The 18,760-nt window shown below is 42.4% G+C and overlaps 1 protein-coding gene across 7 annotated transcripts in view; it reads left to right on the top strand.

Moving 5' to 3' along the window:
- Nucleotides 1-18,760, top strand: part of RABGAP1L (RAB GTPase activating protein 1 like) — a 115,709-nt gene that overhangs the window by 73,306 nt on the left and 23,643 nt on the right. For 4 of the 7 annotated variants that reach the window (XM_053468584.1, XM_053468582.1, XM_053468583.1 and 1 more), the window contains exon 20: nt 5,933-6,061. In XM_053468584.1, the coding sequence (XP_053324559.1) occupies nt 5,933-6,061 (129 nt within the window). Of the gene's footprint in view, nt 1-2,399; nt 2,954-5,932; nt 6,062-13,569; nt 14,370-18,760 lie in introns of those variants that run through there. The other 3 variants (XM_053468586.1, XM_053468588.1, XM_053468587.1) reach the window with 3 other exon arrangements.

Genomic DNA, 18,760 nt, shown 5'->3' on the forward strand with positions numbered 1-18,760 from the left:
CAGTCACTGAGTTTGTGGTGTTGCAGTATGAGAGCAGCAGAGACATCTGTGCCTATGGGCGCTTCCATTCAGTAGGGGAGCTGCAGGAAGCAATAGGTTTGGATTTGGTGGTAATGTCCCTAACCCTTGCCTATGGCCCACCCATTCATATATTCTGGTCATGCTAAAGCATGTCTCACCAGTTTCGTCTCACTCATCACCCATTTTACTCCCATGCCTCTATATTGAGGACCGTTATTTTTTTGACCTGGGGTCCCTTGGAGACCTACGAGCCCAGTGTCACCTGGAATGTACAGATCACTACATTTACGTTTGATTTATAAAGTGCCAGCGAATTCCGTTGCACTGTTACAATAGGGGACAGAGGAAATTAACAGTAACATTAAAATGGACTATAAGATTACAGGAGAAGAGGATTTGTGTTCTTGGGCGCATGTTTGATTTTCTGACTCTTTTATTGTTGTAGTTTTTAACATAACAATATAATCCAGTGTAATAATAATGCTAACGAATCGGAGCATAATGGTTTGTTTGTAACCGTCTGAACCGATTAAACTGGGGAAATGCTTTATGTGAGTGCTTTGCTTCCCAGGTTTTATTATTGTGTTTATCTTCTCCGCAATAGGTGAGCAAGTACAATACTAGTATCATGTGGAAATAGTTATTCTCTGTTCCAGTAACAGGTTTTTGCCGTGTTGGTAGCAGCTGTAGAAGGGCTCTTTATCTATGTGTGTTTACGTTTGTTATCTTTGCCCAACAAGATAACCAATATATATATATATTTGAACAAAGGGAAACAGAAGCCAGGTCTTCTGGGCAGTGATTTATTTACCGCTCCATTACATAAAGGCATGAAGTACCTTTTACAGTAGTGTATGGAGGCCATGCCGCACGGTGTCAATGGGCTGCTTGGGATCAGGGATTCACCATTCAGCAGCAGCACACCAGGAGACCTGATCACCAAAGAGAATGACGCCTGGTTTGCGATGGGGACCTCCGGCCCCCTTGGACCTGCCATCCTAGTCCTCAATAAGCCAATGCTATATTACTGTATGAAAAACTCAGACAATATCTATTTTAGACTTCCCCTTTTAACACTTCGGCCCACGTGGGTGCGCTATGTTTATATTCTTTCTCCACTTGGTGGTCCCTCTCCATCGCTGACCTGTAGTCTGAATCCACGTGGATTACCGTTGCTTTATTTCAGTATAATCACTCCAAGAAGTACAATTTACATTTTGCTTTACTAAGAACAAACTGAATCTTCCAGCTTACTATTAACTTTAATTACATTTTATGGCTATAAAGGTGATCCCAGACATCCCGCTTTACGTGGGTATTTAGTCTCCCTGTGCAGCCGGTGACATGATTCGGTGATAAGGTTCTGGACACATATAAATGTAAGCCAACGCGGTGTTATATGAGAGCGCCTCCAAACCAGGGTGTGCGCGTCATATTAACGATAAACCACTGTGTCTCTTGGCATCCAGTAATACTTCCTTAAAAAGATATACCGAAGCAACGGTCACATTTAAGATAAATGAGATTGTTATTGTAACGTAGCAAACATTACATGCGAATCCCTGGGCATTGAGCGTTGGGCTAGTACAGATCTGGTACCACCTGCCAACAAACCAAGTTAATGAGTTTTTTCTGTCTTAGCCTCCCTGACCCTGATTAGCGACCTTTGCTATTCACACAGCTGGAACAAGAACTGGTGTCATTTTAATATCCACACGCAGGAAATATTTGCAAGAATACAGTATTTTACTCCAAAAGGAAGGCGGAAAATGCTGTCTGCTGGGCTGCAGTATACTGTCTGACACTAGAGGGCACTATTGCTTTACTTGTGTTCATTTTTTTCATCACACCAGGAAATACCTTCAATCTAAAATGATCTATAAAATAACATCCTCGGCTTTCTAGACATGAAGATTTTCCTGTAGCAGTTTGTCATTTATTTGTATACCGGGTAATCACTGCAAACACTGCATGCAGCAGCACTTTACAATAGGTATCTCGGTGGATATATAATGGAATGCAAGGTGTGTATGCTCAGTGACATCATTTCTGGAAGGTATGCTAATTAGATCCTCAGGCCCTTATTAACATTCTGCTTCTCTTTTTTTTTTTAAATTAGGATGTCCCCAGGGATAACATACATCAGTATTAAAGAAGCCGGTCCCGTAGCTACCGATGCCGGCGAGAGGGTGGGAATGTATAAGCAAAATAAAAATGTGAAATGGACAGGGGTGGGGCGTGTGGGCAGAATCAATGCTATTGGCTGGTGATTACAGCATCTCTTCGCAGGCATCCTCCCTCATCTCCTGGTCATTCAGGTCCCCGCTCCTCCCTTCTTCATTACTGATTCATGATGAGAGGCAGCAGCAGCAGCTCCTGTAGATGCGGTGATCTCATCCCTCGTCGCTGCAGCTCAGCCCAGCACACACACATTTAGCAGCTGGGCCCGGCTGTCTCCTCTGCATTCTCACTCTCCGCTTAGCTCATCCCTGACGTTCGCAGTTTTGTTTCCGAACTGATGTTGTTGTTATTTATTTTGTTCGTTCTTACGGGTTCCCAATGGTTTTCTGCTCCTCTTGCTCCCGGCGTTGCTTTCCATGTGCATTGAAGCAGGCTGGTGTACCATGCTGTAAATGCCCGACGTTGGCACACACAAGCACCAGACTCAATGCAGCATCTCTCGGCTTCCTCCTGCTGACATCCATCTCCGCATCTTTGCATTGATAAAGTAGGGGTTATCTCTGAGAACCTCCATCAGCGGGTCATGGAGGAAAGGATTCCATTTACCTCTCCAGCCCCCAAGCTTTCCCCTCCTGTGAAAAAGTCACAAGACATTCAAGATGAGAAAAGCAACTTTGTCAACGAGTACGCCTGTCGCGTCTTGGAGCTTCTGGGCATGGGGCATCGTTTATTTGTGCCCCGACTTCTGGCGGTGAGAGACTTGTTGCATCGTCATTTTTTCTCCCCCAGTAGGGAAGCAGGGACTGCATGTATTCATTCTGCATGAGTTTGTCATATGTAGACACTGGCCCCCCTACGCTGTTATATGTGGTCTTTTTTTATCACCCCTCTGTTCTGTCCAGCTTGTAGCACTTGATGTACTTGTGATTATCAGCCCATAAATCATGAATTGACTGAAGGTATCACTCAGAGCAGTGAAACTGGGCCTTGTCATCTTAGGATACAACAGTCTAGCCTTATGGCTACCTGAGTCGTCAAGGGTCCAAAGCATGTCCCAATACCTGTTACCGCTTCTTTTTTGGCAGATGTAGCACCTGTTCGAGCCGCCTGCTTCAACCGAACATCACTGCAGCTGTCTGGCTGTCATGTTACTGTTTAGTCCGTGGTAATTCTCTCTGCTCAGTATGTCAGGATATTTCCGCCATGCCTCTCAGAGCTGGGAAGGGAAACTACTTGAAGATATACAGTATACTGTACAATTGACACATGCATTGATATGTTAACATCGCTGTGTGTTTATCTGCACTCCCCACCCCACGTACCAGAACTTCCTATGTTACCGGTGTTTAGAGGAAGGTCATGCCAGGACTCTGATGCTCACATCCAACACTGGCCACAGCCATGTTTCTAAAGGGCATTAAGCACATGATGCAAATTCACATAAATTAGTCATGTGATGCAGAGATAGGCACGCTACAAAACCTTTCTGTGACCCATATCATGCTGTATTTGTGTTTATATCAGCACAATTTAACCTACTCTATACATAAAGATCCCCCGGCACTCCATTTTATATTTGCAGGGTTCCTGAAAGAAGCCACAAATAAAAATAATATTCAAGAAAATAATTAGTTTGCACATTTTATACAGTAGCCAATTCCAAGTTTGTTAAAAAGAAGCCAATAATTAGACCCCAGATGTGGTCCAAAGCAGCTAATGTGGCAAATGTTGATCAAAGTGTCCTTATTTCCTGAGCTGGCAAGGCGTAGCATTTCAAAAATATGACAGGCGGTGAAATGTTTTTCTGTCGCTGTAAGTACAGTTTGTCATTCATTGTAAATTACCTTGACCTGGATAGGAGATCTCTAGCATCATTTATGGTCATCCTTGGCACTCAGTGAGGAGCGGTGTTCTCTTATACCTAATATTCTATAGACTTTCTCTCTCTCAGTAAAATTGAAGGTTGGTGGGAGCTTCTTATACAAGCTCAGGCGACTCGGTGCGACTTAGCCAGTAGGTTATATACCTTTATTATTGTTAGGCTTCTCTAAAACCCCAACTGTTTATGGAGATTGATGAGCATCTGAGTGTTTGATTTAGAACACTGATAATTATATCACCAAGCAGAGCAGATTCACATAGCGCAAGCTACCGTTATTATTCTTTCTCATACCTATACTTAAGATTACATGGACATAAAACCCAACTATTATATGCTTTTTAAAGGAAAGCATACACCTCTAGATGAACATGTTGTGTACCATATTCATGTCGCCAACTTGTTGGTTTTCCATTAGCTGCACTGATGACATGGCATTTGGCCATTTACGTTTAAGGTAACGTGCCACGTCTGGTCACATCCGCATCTCGGTGCTTGGTTGCCTCATCCTTATGTCATTGAAGTGCATCCTAGCTGCTATCGTTCTTTGTATATGAGACCATCTCAATGATACCACTACTGCTACACTAACTCATTTCATGTTACTTTTTTGGTCCCAGGCTTTTCTGTATACATTGTACATAACTCTCAGGTCACTTTATTTCCAGCTCCTTGACTAGACCTCATTGAAACACCTCTTTCAGTTATCAGCCAAAACATCTTGCTGCATTCACTAGGTTTGTTAAATAGGTCAATAAATCGGCATCTGTTCTACTGAGCCGACGTTGAGATCAGTGGACGTGAACACCTATGTCAGTATATTGTCTGATACTCCTCACTTGTTGATCTCTCGGTACTAAGTACATGTGCTACAACTCCTCACCTTACCAAAATAAAATTCTGTAAAACCTCACGGATTGTTGCATATTAAACAAATCCACATCTTGCAAGGAGATCACAAAATCCTGCCCTGTTGGGGAGTCCTGATTATTCAGCTTGAGAGCCTAGGGATAAGAATGAGCCATGTCTTCTTCCCTTAAGGGATACTGGTTGTTCAGTGTCAGATAATACAAACATTTGGGTGATGGGAAACCCAGTCGCAAGAATATCTTGGTAACTACAGTCAAAAATAATACTTTGAGCCAATTGGATTGTAAAACCTTGAATTTGTAACAGCGGTTTATGGAAATATTTTTAAAACTGTTGCAAAAGCATCATATTTGAAGCGAGGTAAATGGAACGTCGATTCATCCAGAACATTCCTTTTATGTAAATTGGCATTTATGTGAAGCAAAACATCACATTAATGAAACTCTATTTAAATTGACAGCTGTTGCTATACCTGTGAAAGGACGTTTTGTAACTTTCAATATTTGTCTATAGGTGGCATGAGTAAATATGAATATACTGTGTGTATATAATCAAGGCCTAAATAGTTGAGTATGTATGTGTGTGTGTATATATATATATATACATATATATATATATATATATATATATGCTACTATTTATATAGCGCCAATAATTTCCGCAGTTCTTATTACAGTCTATACCAGGGGTGTCCAACCTGCGGCCCTCCAGCTGCTGCAGGGCTCCCATAATGCTCTTTCAACAAAGGGGCTGGCTGACGTGTATGGGAGATGTAGTCCTGCAGCAGCTGGAGGGCCGCAGGTTGGACACCCGTAGTCTATACATTCAAAGGATATGACAAAACTGGAATTGACAAACCGATATATAAATTAAAGTGGGCCTGGCTCACAAGCTTCCAATCTATTGTTGATTCTTCCTAAATCCGTTACCTGCATATAATACCTCAAGCTTTTAAACTACTGCCTTTGCTCGCTTCTGCAGACTTCCAAAGAAGACCTTCTTCAGGCTGACTTTGAGGGAGCCCTAAAATTTTTCCGTGTCCAGCTGCCAAAGCGTTATCGCGCAGAGGAGAATGCAAGGAGGTTGATGGAGCAGGCTTGCAACATTAAGGTAACAATATGTGTATATATATATATATTTTCTCATAGGTTCAGGACTGACTGGACAGACTGTTTTATGTTAAGGTTGAGCTGCATTATAACGCTTGCTGGCATGCTTTAATGAAGCAAAACTTTTTTCCTTTTGGGCGATCCAAATTCTCATTGATATTTAGAACCCCTATTGCTTTAATATTGTTTACTTCCTGTAAAATTTTATTAATTCAACCAAATCGCAATAAAAGTATTTCAAATAAAGTTTTTTTAGCTTACGTACACTTAGGCCCATGGGCAATTGTCTTGTCAGTCGGATTCTGGTTGTTTTTGTTCTCCTTCTCAATCATTGTTTGCGAGTTATATCTGTACCGTTATTTGGACGGTGTTTCAACAGCATCCCCCACTCCTTGTATTGCTATTGATTATGCCTTTTAGGGTTAACACTGTTGTCACCCATCTGGCCCTGTGAATGTGCTTTCCTCTTGTGCTGCTGGTATACTCAGCGACACGTTAGTGGTAAAGCAAGCAAATGCATAGCGTGTCCCATGATTAAAGTTTGGACAGTGTTTGTAATTTGTCTTTTCCCATGATGGGGAGTGTGGAGAGGACACTACCCTGGTGATGGCGTGTCACGCCAGATAAAGCCCTTAGTATACCTCTCTGACAGGCCGTTTCCATCATGATTCACAGAGTAAGCCTAATGTGATCTCCTTTACAGGCAGATATTATTGTAACCAAGTCTGCTTGAATGTTTCATTTTGGCTTTGCATTTATACATAAATTGAAATATTGTATATGAAGGGGTGGCTGATTGTAATATGTATCAATAGCAAATATAGCAATCTCTATCATCCTGTAATCAGTAATTGGCAGAATCATTCTGGCACAGAGTAATTACATGTTAAAAATGATGTCACATGTTAGTGATGATATCATCTGGTTAAAAACAATCATTTGGTATTATGGTGCTTGTAATTACATCTGGATCCCTCCATTTTACCCCTGGGGGTCTGGGTAACACTGCAGATTAGTTATGGGGTCTTTTGTATTTTGAGTTAGTGGTGAGGTGTTTGGCTCCACCCACTGATAGCCAGCCACACCCGTATGTGTAGAGAGCCCTGCCCCCACCCAACCCAGCAGCTTCACCGTCTCTTCCATATCATTTGCACACCATTTATTTTACTTTCTGTTAATCCAGTTTAATCATATATATATATATATATTTAATTGCTTTCCTTTCTCGTCATATACAATTGAATCCATTCTTTGTGTCATGAGCCCGAATATCATTTTGCTTGAGGTCTGTGGAGCTGCATCTTCAGAGCACTCAAATCTCTTACCTCTTCCTGCAGGTTCTCACCGACATGATCAGCAGATCTTTTAGATACGCGCAAATAAGACTGAATATGGATAGTTTTATCCTAATGGTGATATTCAGAATGTATTTAATTGTGCCTGTTATAAACCATTATGAATAATCTGTATCTCTGCTGCTTTTATGCCCCCATCACGCCCAGATGGTTATTTTTGCTGGCTGTAACGGTTTTTCCATGTTCTTTTACATTATTTAAAGATGTCTGCGTTAACTATATTATTAATGAAACATGGTAATTCTACGTACCCCCGTCCTCATATGACCGCTCAGTGCTTTCTTTGCACTTGCTCCGGGAGCATACTATAGCATACAGTGTCTTATGGCATGTGGGCCAAACCAATACAACCATATCCGGTGTGTATTTCCTCGGCACACAGAGCCGTATTCTAGCTTGTGTTGGTGCCGGTTAAGGCTGTTGGCCTAACGATTCCATCTTGGAGGCAGCACAAAGATAATTATCATATATATCGCAGCTGACCTATGTTCAGGGCGCAAGTTACATTACCTGTAATTCCATAGAAACAGAGATCTCCTAAGAAGTCTAAGAGATAGATGTAACTCAAATGTTGCATAATTTTCATGTTATAGTTAAAGGTTTGGAGAAATACTGAAGGGTTACATAGTTTTTGTGCAGAGTTTGAAAATGGGTCATAACATATAGGTGGTCTTGGCAACCATTGGAATGCTTCTGCTGATTGGACCATTCCATTGGTTGCTATGGCGATAAGGCCACACTGCAGAATAGCATTTTATACGTGTTCCCCATGGATTGGTATAAATATATGGGTTATAAGAACAGGCTTTGTGATACATTCAGAGTGCTGTAGTACACACGCTGTAATAGCCTTCCCACCAACGAATGCATCGCATTGCTCATTAGGAGACTACATATGTAGAAAGTGTTTATAGTTTAGTCTACTTCTATAAAATAAGTAATAATTATAGCAGAGAGAATCATTGGTGACATAACCTTTATTAGATGACCAATGGCGGAGTTGCTCACATGTGAATGCTTGTTGGTAGCTCAAGTAAAAATCCTGGGACGCGGTACCTTTAAAGCCTAGAACCCACAGAACGGTAGTCTTCTGTAAGTGGTGGTCCCAGACCTCTGATCTTTGATGCTACATAATATCAGATGACAAGGACACGAAAGAGTAGGCTCTTGTAAGCAGAGAAAGCCTGCTGGGTATCTAAAAGGGGTTAGTGATGAGCTGAAGATGCCTCACGCCATGTTCTACACATAGTTGTGTTTCATTGACTTCATAACTGCTCAGTCTCTGAATATTGTAAAGGCTAATGTAGCATTCACAGTCCCGCTATAATTTGTATGATAATGGAGACGTTTTCTGCAGCAGCATACTCCCATTTTCCATTGAAGTCATAAATAGTACTTCAAAATGTTCTCAGCATTTCTTTGTTTTCATTATGTAACCGCTGAAAATGCCGGTTCCCATAGTGTAAAGCCGATACTAGCAACACCTTGATTGGGCCCAACTAGTTTCAGGTGGCCTTGAGATTTTTGGTAGGTTTTGTCAACAATGAAGTCTGGTTCCAGCTGAAATGTGTTAGACGTTCACATGCTACTGAACCAAACCTGCAAGATTAATATCCTTCCCCACCACATGCAGGATAAATTCTTCCATCAGCATGTCGGTTCAATTTAGTGTCCTGGAACGTATTTTATCGGGTTCGAGTGTTTGTACAGGAAATAAATTCTATAAATGTCTTAAAATGAAATTAATATTTCACCCTATTTGTTAATTAGGCACAATTCAAATCATTGAAGTCCTCTTTCTATCATCACCTTGGAGATTATTCGCTGGAGTGGGAGTTGGCAGGAGAGTTGTGGTTTCTACTCCCTGAATTCACTATGCATTATAAAGGACCGTCTCGGCAAATGTGCATGAACCATTCTTATGTATACTGAGGTCTGTGGGATGAAACTGCAACTCTCTTGCTGACTCCCTCTTTGTTGAATAGATCCAATAGTCACTCGGTAGGCGAATGTGAGATGAGTGATGAACTGTGTGGTAGGGTGACTACATCAGCCTTATTTTTTCAGGGCACATGCATTTTTCATTTATTGCTGACCAAAACATGCGAAGTGCTGTCCTGTGGTGTGTGTGGGATGATTCCCTTCTTTGAGTTTAACATCACGCATATGGCTGACAACATGTGAAATGTATGTGTCCCAAAAAATATCACCATTCTATTTTGGTGAATCAACACTTCAATTTTGCCACAGTGAGTTCCGTTTTAACCCAGAAAACTGGCACACACACACACACAAACACACAAACACACACACACCTGTTCTTTGCGATGCATATAGTTTATGAAGAATATTAAATTTCTCCATATCTGCGCCACTTAATATCGGCATTATCTGCCTCCTATACACTGATCGGTGCCCATAATGACAGGTGTGGGTCCCACATGCAGGTCAGCGACTTTTAGTGTCTGTATACCATGCTGTCCTGTGTCTTTGCCATCGCGCTTTTGTGTTCAGGTATGATTGGGGAAAGCATCTGATCATCTCTGGTGAACACGCCAGCTGAGTTGCGCAAGCTCGACAGCATTGAACGGTGAGGCAGATGATTAGCTTCAGTTCATGACAATATCTTTAGTATCACTAACTTTATCATGAGTAATTATAGACATCAATGAGTATTACTTGTGGTTGTCAAAACACTGCAAGGTGGTATGAATGTTACTGCATCTTATCTAAGGAGCATCCGCTCCTCCACACAGCAGGTGTAGGGAGACGCCATTAATCTAACGATGGGCTTGTCCTCCGTGTTTTAGGAAGCAGAGATGCTATAGCACAGCGGGGCCTATAACTAAACTGTGCCACGGTTAGCAGAAATATAACCGATTTGGTAGGCTGACGCAACCGTCATAAACATGCTAATGCTGTCCGATTTTATTGCTTTGTCACAAGAACCAATTTGGATCCCCTTCACAGGAATTTCTACCCCGTTAGAAATCACCCCGTTGTGTTAGCTTCATCGCTTTAAATAAATGGGCCAGGAATATGAATTATTTGTAGCAGATTGCTGCCCTCTCCGAGTTGCATCGTGTACCCGATGACCGCACATGATGCCGTGCGAGCTTTGTAAATCACGCTGTTGCAGTTAATATGGCTGCAAGCGCCTTCATGTGAACACCTCCTTATAAATCCTGGTTATCCGAGAATGTCACAAATACATCCGCGTGCTGGCTGGCACGTGGCTAGTTCTGGGAGAGGGTTTGTTTCCACCTTAAACTATGGAAAAGAACATGGGAACATTTCCAAATGTCCTACAAGAAAATATTTTATAAAGATTATGGATGGTGGATGAAGATGGTTTAACCCTTGAGAAACACTTATTAGAGTTGTAGCCCAAAAGTAAGACACAGAACCCTTCCATTGATTTGCCTGTGGGCCAGTTTGCTCTAAGAATGAAACCATTCTGGATTGTGTCAGTAAATCAAGTCATGATTATACAGAGCCGGGTAATTCAGTTTTGAAACAAATTTGCCATGTTACAGGAAGAGAACAAAGCAATTGGTGCCATGGGATGTAAATAGAGCCAAATAGATAGTTGGCGGCATTTTCCCCATTATCTGTCCCATTAGCCGTTTATTTTCTGGAAGTTCCCATTATGGGGCTGGATTTCATTACCTCTGACACCACTTTACATAGGCATGGCTTATGTCCCACTGTACAGCGCTACGGAATTTGATGGCGCTATATAAAACAATAAATAATAATAATGTAACCCTTCCAGTGCCGCAGTACCGAGAAGCTTGTTGCATTGCTCTGTGTTCCAACCTGAATGGAATCCAACCTCCCGTTAGCAAAATTATCTAATGTCAAATTTGAAGCAGGCAGCCCCGAGATCTGCGAAACTAGAAGGGATATAACACCTCGTCTCGTCTCTTCACCCAAAACCGTTACTTGCGTATTTGTGGCTTAGATGTGACATCCGCTATTGGAAACTGCTGGCGAGCTATAAATCAGTGTGATGTACCAAGTTACAAGATTTACATCCAAGCAGAGAACGCTCTTGAGTTCCTTTGCTATATGTTTTTTATTCCACTATCAGTTCCCGTATTCAGCGCTGAGAAAGAAGCTGCTTCTAGCAAGTGTTAGGCTCCAGCGTTTGTGGCCCATTTGTGATGTAATTGAGCTGAACAAATCAGCGCCATTTAGCGGGCCTGAGGATGCTCTTTTGATTGCAGTAGTCATTTATATTACAGCAATCTGACATTTTTGCTCAAGCAATTTTTCAGACTGCCCCTGGAGGGCAGGCTTCCCACGTCTGCGAGATATTCCTAAAATCCAGACACAATGAGCTGGCGGTAGCTGAAAGGAAAAGAAGTCTGCCCTGCAGACCATCGCTTTCACGCACTTCTGGATCCATGAGCGCCCTAATGTCTTTATACGTAATATCAGAGTTAAAACCAGCAAATAATCGGTTAATGGCTGCCTGGAATTATTCTGATCTCCTGCATTTTGTTGCCTAGATTAGTGTATAGAAATATTGAAACTGTTATAGTAAATCACTTCTTAATGTAATATGTTGCAGGATGTATATCATGCCAAATGTGTATGTTTGTGTATATAAATATATATATTATATATATTAGAGTCTTTAGTAAAAGGTGATACAATTGTTTTGTCCGGATGTAGTGTTACGTAAGCTTCTATATCCATTTTCCTTTGCAGTTGTTGTATGGAACAGTTTATATTATATTCATATCATATGGCTGCAAGTCCTCTATTAAAATAGCTCTATTAAAATAGCTTCCGAGCAGTATGTGCTCACCTGGCGTTGAAAGTGTTAAGGTAGTTGGCAGGAAACCAACTAAAATGTATCATCTTGTACTTTAACTCCTTCCCCTCCAAGGGCGAAGCCAAAGATTATGAGTTGGCAGGACCGGCTGGCGAGCGTTGGCTCTGCAGCTGCGCACATACATTATATTATACGTTATACGGGAGATGTGATTAATGCGGGGAAGTATATGAGAGGGCTGCGTTCCTCCTGCTTATATTTCTTTGAGCTGTTTCTTTAAGGAAACGTTGCTGTGTACATCTACGCGCGTCTGTGTAATCACTCCCCTCCCCTAGCCTTGGTCACAGAATGCCATTTTTTTATCGTTAACGGCACAGAAGGCTGGTTACGTGCCGCTCATCCTGCTTGTTTGTGCCGCCTAAATCCCCAGCTCCCTGTTGCTGGGCGGCAGGCAGATAAGTCGGGGGAATTCTGGGAAGCTGCAGCTCCTTCACCTCCCGCAACAGGTGTCATCTTCCTCCTGTCTTCAGCGCGGAGGTTCTCCGGCAGGCATTGTGCTGGGTACGAGATCGTTCTGAATAAGCACTTGAAAGGTATTTGGCGGCGCGCTGCGGGCTGTGACAGCAGCACAATGTCTGGTGGGAGGGAGCAGGTTCTCCCAATGAGATGAGGACAGCAGGCAGGTGCTTGCTGCTTTCCTTACATCCTGGTTACACTTCGCATGTCAGTCTCTCCTGTGTGTCTCTAGGTCTGACATGTATAAGGCATTTTACTGCATCCGACGAGCCAAGCAGCAGTGCTAAGTGGAGTCCGGTGACCAATGAGTTAATGGCTGCGTGAAATTGTTCTGATCTCCTGCCTGCCATCAGATGCTTCCTCCTTCAGCCTATTAAAAGTCTATGTTATCTGTGTAACAACAGCCCGTCCTGTCTTCCTCCCGCTGCCCAATGCATGGGGTGTGCGTCTCGCCACGGTCTTTTGCAATACAAACGGTGCTCTGTGTGCTAATAATGGAGCCGGCGTGCAGGAAACAAGAGGAAAGATGAAAAAAAGTGGCGATCTCTTCCTGTTTGAACTGCAAGAAGACTAAAGAAGCAAATCAGTTGGGATATTAAGGATCACAATCCCTTAAAAGTTGGACCAAACGTTTGTGGATACCAAAGAACCTTGAGTCAGGTGTCACTCTGGTCAATCGTTTCTACATCCAGACCGTCATCAAAATACATCAAAAAGACTGTGTGAAAATGGTATAAATAAATAAAAAAAAAGACCAACAAATGTTTTTTTGTAGATCGCATTTACTTAACGTCACAAAAGGCTGCGGTCGGAGTATTTTTATCCATTGTGCCGTTTAGTGAATTCTCTGTTTTAGGGACACGGTATCTTTGCATATTTGAGTTTTTGCAGTGTTTTTCTTATTAGTATGATGGCGCGATGAACCTGCTGGTGAAGCAGTACTAGACTTCTCAAGCATATTTTGCATATTTTCAAGATCCCTCCTTCAGATTTACTCTGGAAACTCACAGACTGGAATACACGCCTCACTCGGAGTGTTGGATTGTTTCATTCATACGTGTGGCCGCCCCCGGGATCTACGTGATCACCACTCTTTCTAACACGGGCTGTGGATTTCAAGGTATGACACCGTAAACATATAAACGGCAAGGGCAGGACCCTGAACGTACGCTATAAAGCACTGAAAAGGGAGGGGAGCTCATCTTCCTTATCTAGAATTTTGCAATTATACAAATAGCTTAACAGTAGCTGACATAATCTGCTCTGGGACAGAACGATCTGGAAACGTCCCTGGAAGCACCAGAGTTTTGTGTTCTCTGATCCTGGATAAAGGATAAGGCAAACCCCACCTGAAACCAAGCAAGTGAAACCGTATGGACTGAAAGTTTTCTTATTCAGCTCCTCCCCCTCAAGCAAAACTAGGTTGATAAGGGGCGTGTTTGCAGGACCCTCACAGATATGAGAAGGTGAGACTTCCTTACAGTCATCACAGGACCCCCAGAACTTTCACGTGACGCGGGCTTCCATCAGTCGCATCTTCCAAGATGATGGAAGAGATCTCTATTTCCATGGCCTATGATGCCCACATCTTCAGCCAGCTTTCTGAAGAGGACATCCTGGCCAAGCTGGTGGAACTGAGCAAACCCAAGCCGGTGGTAAGTGTGGACGGGACGTCATGCACACGGGGGGGGGGGGTTCTTTAGTTGTCGGAAAATTTATTTTGGCGTCTTATTTTACAGTTTCATTTCGGTAATTAAATGCTTGTGTGTATGCAAACACATTCAGACATTACAGAAATCTCATTATTTCGCCCCAGATGTTGTACACAGTGACATGCATGTTAAGTAGACGCTGATATATCACTGTGTGCATGCGCCAGGCTGGGTTACATTTGTACTATTTAGATTTATAAGGTATTGATGGCATTGAAGGATAGACACACTGTTTTCAGGTAAGTGTTAGCACTGGGCTATGCTTGGTGTGATGTTTAGATACTGTGATTAGTCAGTATTTTGGTTTGTTTCATTAAGGGAACTTTATAATTGCTTTATGTTTATTACAGATGAAAGTGCTTATTCCTATAGAATGGTGTGAATGTTCAGCAGGGTTTACTGTATCGATATAAGCTAAAAATGCAGATTTGAGTTTATGAAGCGGAGCGGTATCCTCGTTGGGCAGGTGTCACGTTCTGAGCTGGCTCCTTGTGATTGTAAGCCTTTAGTATTATTCATAGCAATAACAGTGTTTATATTGGAGTGTATGAGACTGTTCTATACAGTCTGTCTGCAGTCAATAAAGAGACACGTGTGCGAACGCTAGTTTACGTGTCCCTCAGCTCATGCACCTTGCCCAGCTGTTTGGGTGCCCAACACAGGTTTACACTTTTTCCTGCATCGTTTCCACCTCCCGGAAGATCCCGTTGCCCCAAAGAGACACAGACCAGCCTTGTGCTGCCGGCATGTTAATCAGCGTGGCCACGGATTAAATGTATCTAAAATATCAAGTGTTCCTGAATGTTTCGCTTCTTCGTGGCACAAAGAATGAGATGGAAATATAAATGGACGCAGATTAGCACAGATTTCCCTGTATATTTAATCAGAAAAATGTTTTTTAATATTCAAGCTTGCAATTTAAAGGTCTCCCGGAAATGTAAATCCCCCAGCCACTAGAATTAGAACATCAGCCACCGACTTAAATACATCTTTGTTCAGTTCCCTGTTGCTTATCGCGATCAATAGATAGAGAGCCCAAATAGTCCCTTTGAATGAGTCCAGTTTCACCAGTTCCCCCGATACTGGTGTATTGCCCTCATTACCACAAAGACTTTCAATGCGTCCAACTGAGACCGACTAAGCTGTTGCTCCTGTCCTTTATGATTGCGCTGATTCAAATAGACCAAATGATGGGCCAGACATAAATATCTCCGGGCGTATACTTTCTTTAGTGTGTTATTGGTTATTAATAGTACCTTATACTCTCCGTACAATTAACTCTTACACAATCCCGGATGCCTTAGTAATCAAGATTTCACCTGCAGTGGGTAGCAGTGGGTAGTATGTGCAATTCATACCCAGCACTTGTCAGACTGCCCTGTGTCATGTATAATTTAAGTGATCTTTATGGCAGCCCTAACTCTACTAGTGCAAAGCTGGTGCTCTAACTTTTGGAAAACCAATCTCATGATGCTCAGCCTTTGGCTTTCTAGGCATTATGGGACGTTTGGATAGACACATGGGGACGCGCTGGTGCCAGCTGTACACAGAGATGACCTTCAGAATATTTAATGAATACATAAAAGTATAATTTGATGTGGGAACATTTTAGAAGATGTTTTAAAGCAGGTGCTTGATTATTGGGAGTGAGTGAACAATTAATATTGTATATTTCAGGTTGAAAAATGTGCAGTTTCCTTTCCATAAAGTAACCTTTGGCAGCATGCGGTGTATCTACCCCTTATTTAACATAATGTTCGTCTAGTGACACCAAGAATACACACAAAGCGGCCGCTGGCACGTAACAGCCGGCGTGCATTCAGCGTTACCTGAATGAAATACCTTTTGCGAATGTCTGTGTGATTTGCAGTATCCATGCTTTAAAGTTTAAACAATCCACGGAAGCGTGGCCGCTGTCTCACGAAATGCAGGAAGCCTTTTAATGTCAAACAAAACGGCATCAGTATCTTTAGCATCTCCTTTTTCCTTCTCATGACCGGATATTCATGCTGTTATAGTAACCTTATCAATTTTCGCTCAGCCATAAAAACAATTTAGCCATCTGATTTTATTTTCATTTAAGCACCTTGTGACTCTCGGGCATTTGTTTCTGACAGCCAGCCGTATGTGCGAGGCTTAAGCTGAAAAGAAGTATTGTGTGCATCTGTCGCGTGTCATTGAAATACTTATTGTAGGTCTGATGATTGCGCCTCCTTATACCGGCTACTGACAGCCAGTTCGTTTAAGGGGGTAATTGTCATTGAGTTTTAGAGAAGGGGAAACTAACCCAGGCCCCCTGTCGTCGTATAATAATTACTTTCAGTAGGGAAGACGTGCTTTTGCAGAACTGGTATGGGAAGGAACTGAAAGCAATTAGTTGGGTTTGTTGGGTTAGAGTCATGGTTGACGGTTGCTTAGGCTGTGAAAAAAAGTTATTTCCCGATTAACCCTTAAAACGCATTTATATATAGTGAGTGTAGGATCCCCCATGTTCAACAAAACATTCAACTTTAACGGAATCTATGGGCAAAATGAGCCATATTTTTAGGCGCTAACATTGGTTTCCTTGGTGATTAACATTTTTAAAATGTTTTTCCAGCGTTGCCTTGGCTCACTGGCATCTATTCACTATTGGTGATGGCCCTTCATAATAGTGAAATGAAAGGGTTAAGATCATAACTCTCCTATAAAATCTCCTACCAGCCCTCCCTTTAGTGAATCCCCCCCCCATGTCATTTGGTACCCCGGGATTTCAGTTTAGTCTTCTGTAAATCTCCCAGTAATGCCTGTGTTCCAGTATGAGATCCGTGACATATAGTGATATTTATTCAGCACCACGAATCCTGATGGTCGCTAATATTTGCTGCTTTATTTGTTCAAAAATCAAATGAAAAAATAGTGGCGTCCCATGAAATGTTTGGAAATGGTGTTGATGAGCTGCACAGAATTACCGTGTTAGTAATTAATGTAGTATATGTTATTTGTTTCCTAGGTTCCAACCAGATAGCATGTAATTACAAGTATATTATCTCCAGCTTCTGCAGTTGCTATGGCAACAGAGCTGCTAAAAACCTCCTTGCTCTGTGCATCGTGTGACACAGCGAGAGGAGAGCTGGGGACTGCGACACTTATCATGCTCAGTCAGTATGTGGATGGACTGTTAGATGGGAGTTGTGGTCCAGCTTGAATGCAAAGGGTTGCAGACTGAAGGAAAGCCCTTTGAAAATATGTGAACGGTTATTGAGTGGCTATAGGTTTTAGTGGCCCACACAAAACAATTTAAGACGTCCGTCTTAAATACAAACTCTTATAAGAATAATTATACATAAACCAAGGAATGTAATATTTCTGATCGTACATTTGTTTTTTTTTTATTAAAAAAGGTCTATTAGAGTGATGAAGTGCTATGGGAAACCTGTCTCGCGTCTCCTGTGTGCTCTTATACCGGTAGTGGCCTTAAGCATCTCCTTGATCTGATAGCGCCATCTTTGTGGTTAGTGCCCCGTACGCCAACAGCTGTGGGTGAGAACTGTGGGGCAGGTTCCTTGGAGTGTGTGTGTGTGTGTGTGGAGTAACAAAGGGCTTTAGGCAACTTTTCATCCTCACCAGATCCTTTGTATGCTCTGTTTTTATGGGGCTTTCACCCTGCTCCCGGGGCCTGTTGGTACACAGGGACTGGGGTTTGAAGGGTTGGCAGGAGCCGTGCTGTGTGCAGAGATACAGTATCGTAGCAAGGGTGTGAAAGCCATCTGATCTTTTCTCTGTTAAGGAATGAGGCAGGACTGCATTTTTTCACTGAATAGACTTCTCCGGCAGTCAAAACCGCCACAACAAGGAAGCAATCCTGCCGCACTTTGCAATGTTTGAGAAGGGAGTAACCATTTTACCTTGATTAATAATTAGGCAACATGTACCTGTGACTGACGACAAAACAGGTAATTGTGGATCATTTGGATTCCTTTCTGCACCGGGGACGCGCACTGCCCGTCTGTTACCCGCCAAATGATATCTCAGCTTTTATACATTTATCCTGATCGCTTGCCTTTTGTTGTACAGGTGATTTATCCTGTACGTCTATTCATTTGCAGGACGTAAATCCTGCACTGGCACGGAAAGGGTAACAATTATGGAACACGGAAATATTGGTGCATTAAAGCCCCCAGTTTACCCCAGTGTTGTTTTTAATGGATGCTGTAAAGGCTTTATGGGCCCCAGATAACTTGGAGTCTTTACCTGAAGAAGAAAAAAAGTAGTGTTAATCCTGGACCGGCCATCTGGCATACCGGGCAAATACTGCAGCCAGGCGGCATGCTACGAGAGCAGCCGCGCATATC

Source organism: Spea bombifrons, chromosome 6 (genome assembly GCF_027358695.1).
Source record: "Spea bombifrons isolate aSpeBom1 chromosome 6, aSpeBom1.2.pri, whole genome shotgun sequence".
Classification (NCBI taxonomy): Eukaryota; Metazoa; Chordata; class Amphibia; order Anura; family Pelobatidae; genus Spea; species Spea bombifrons.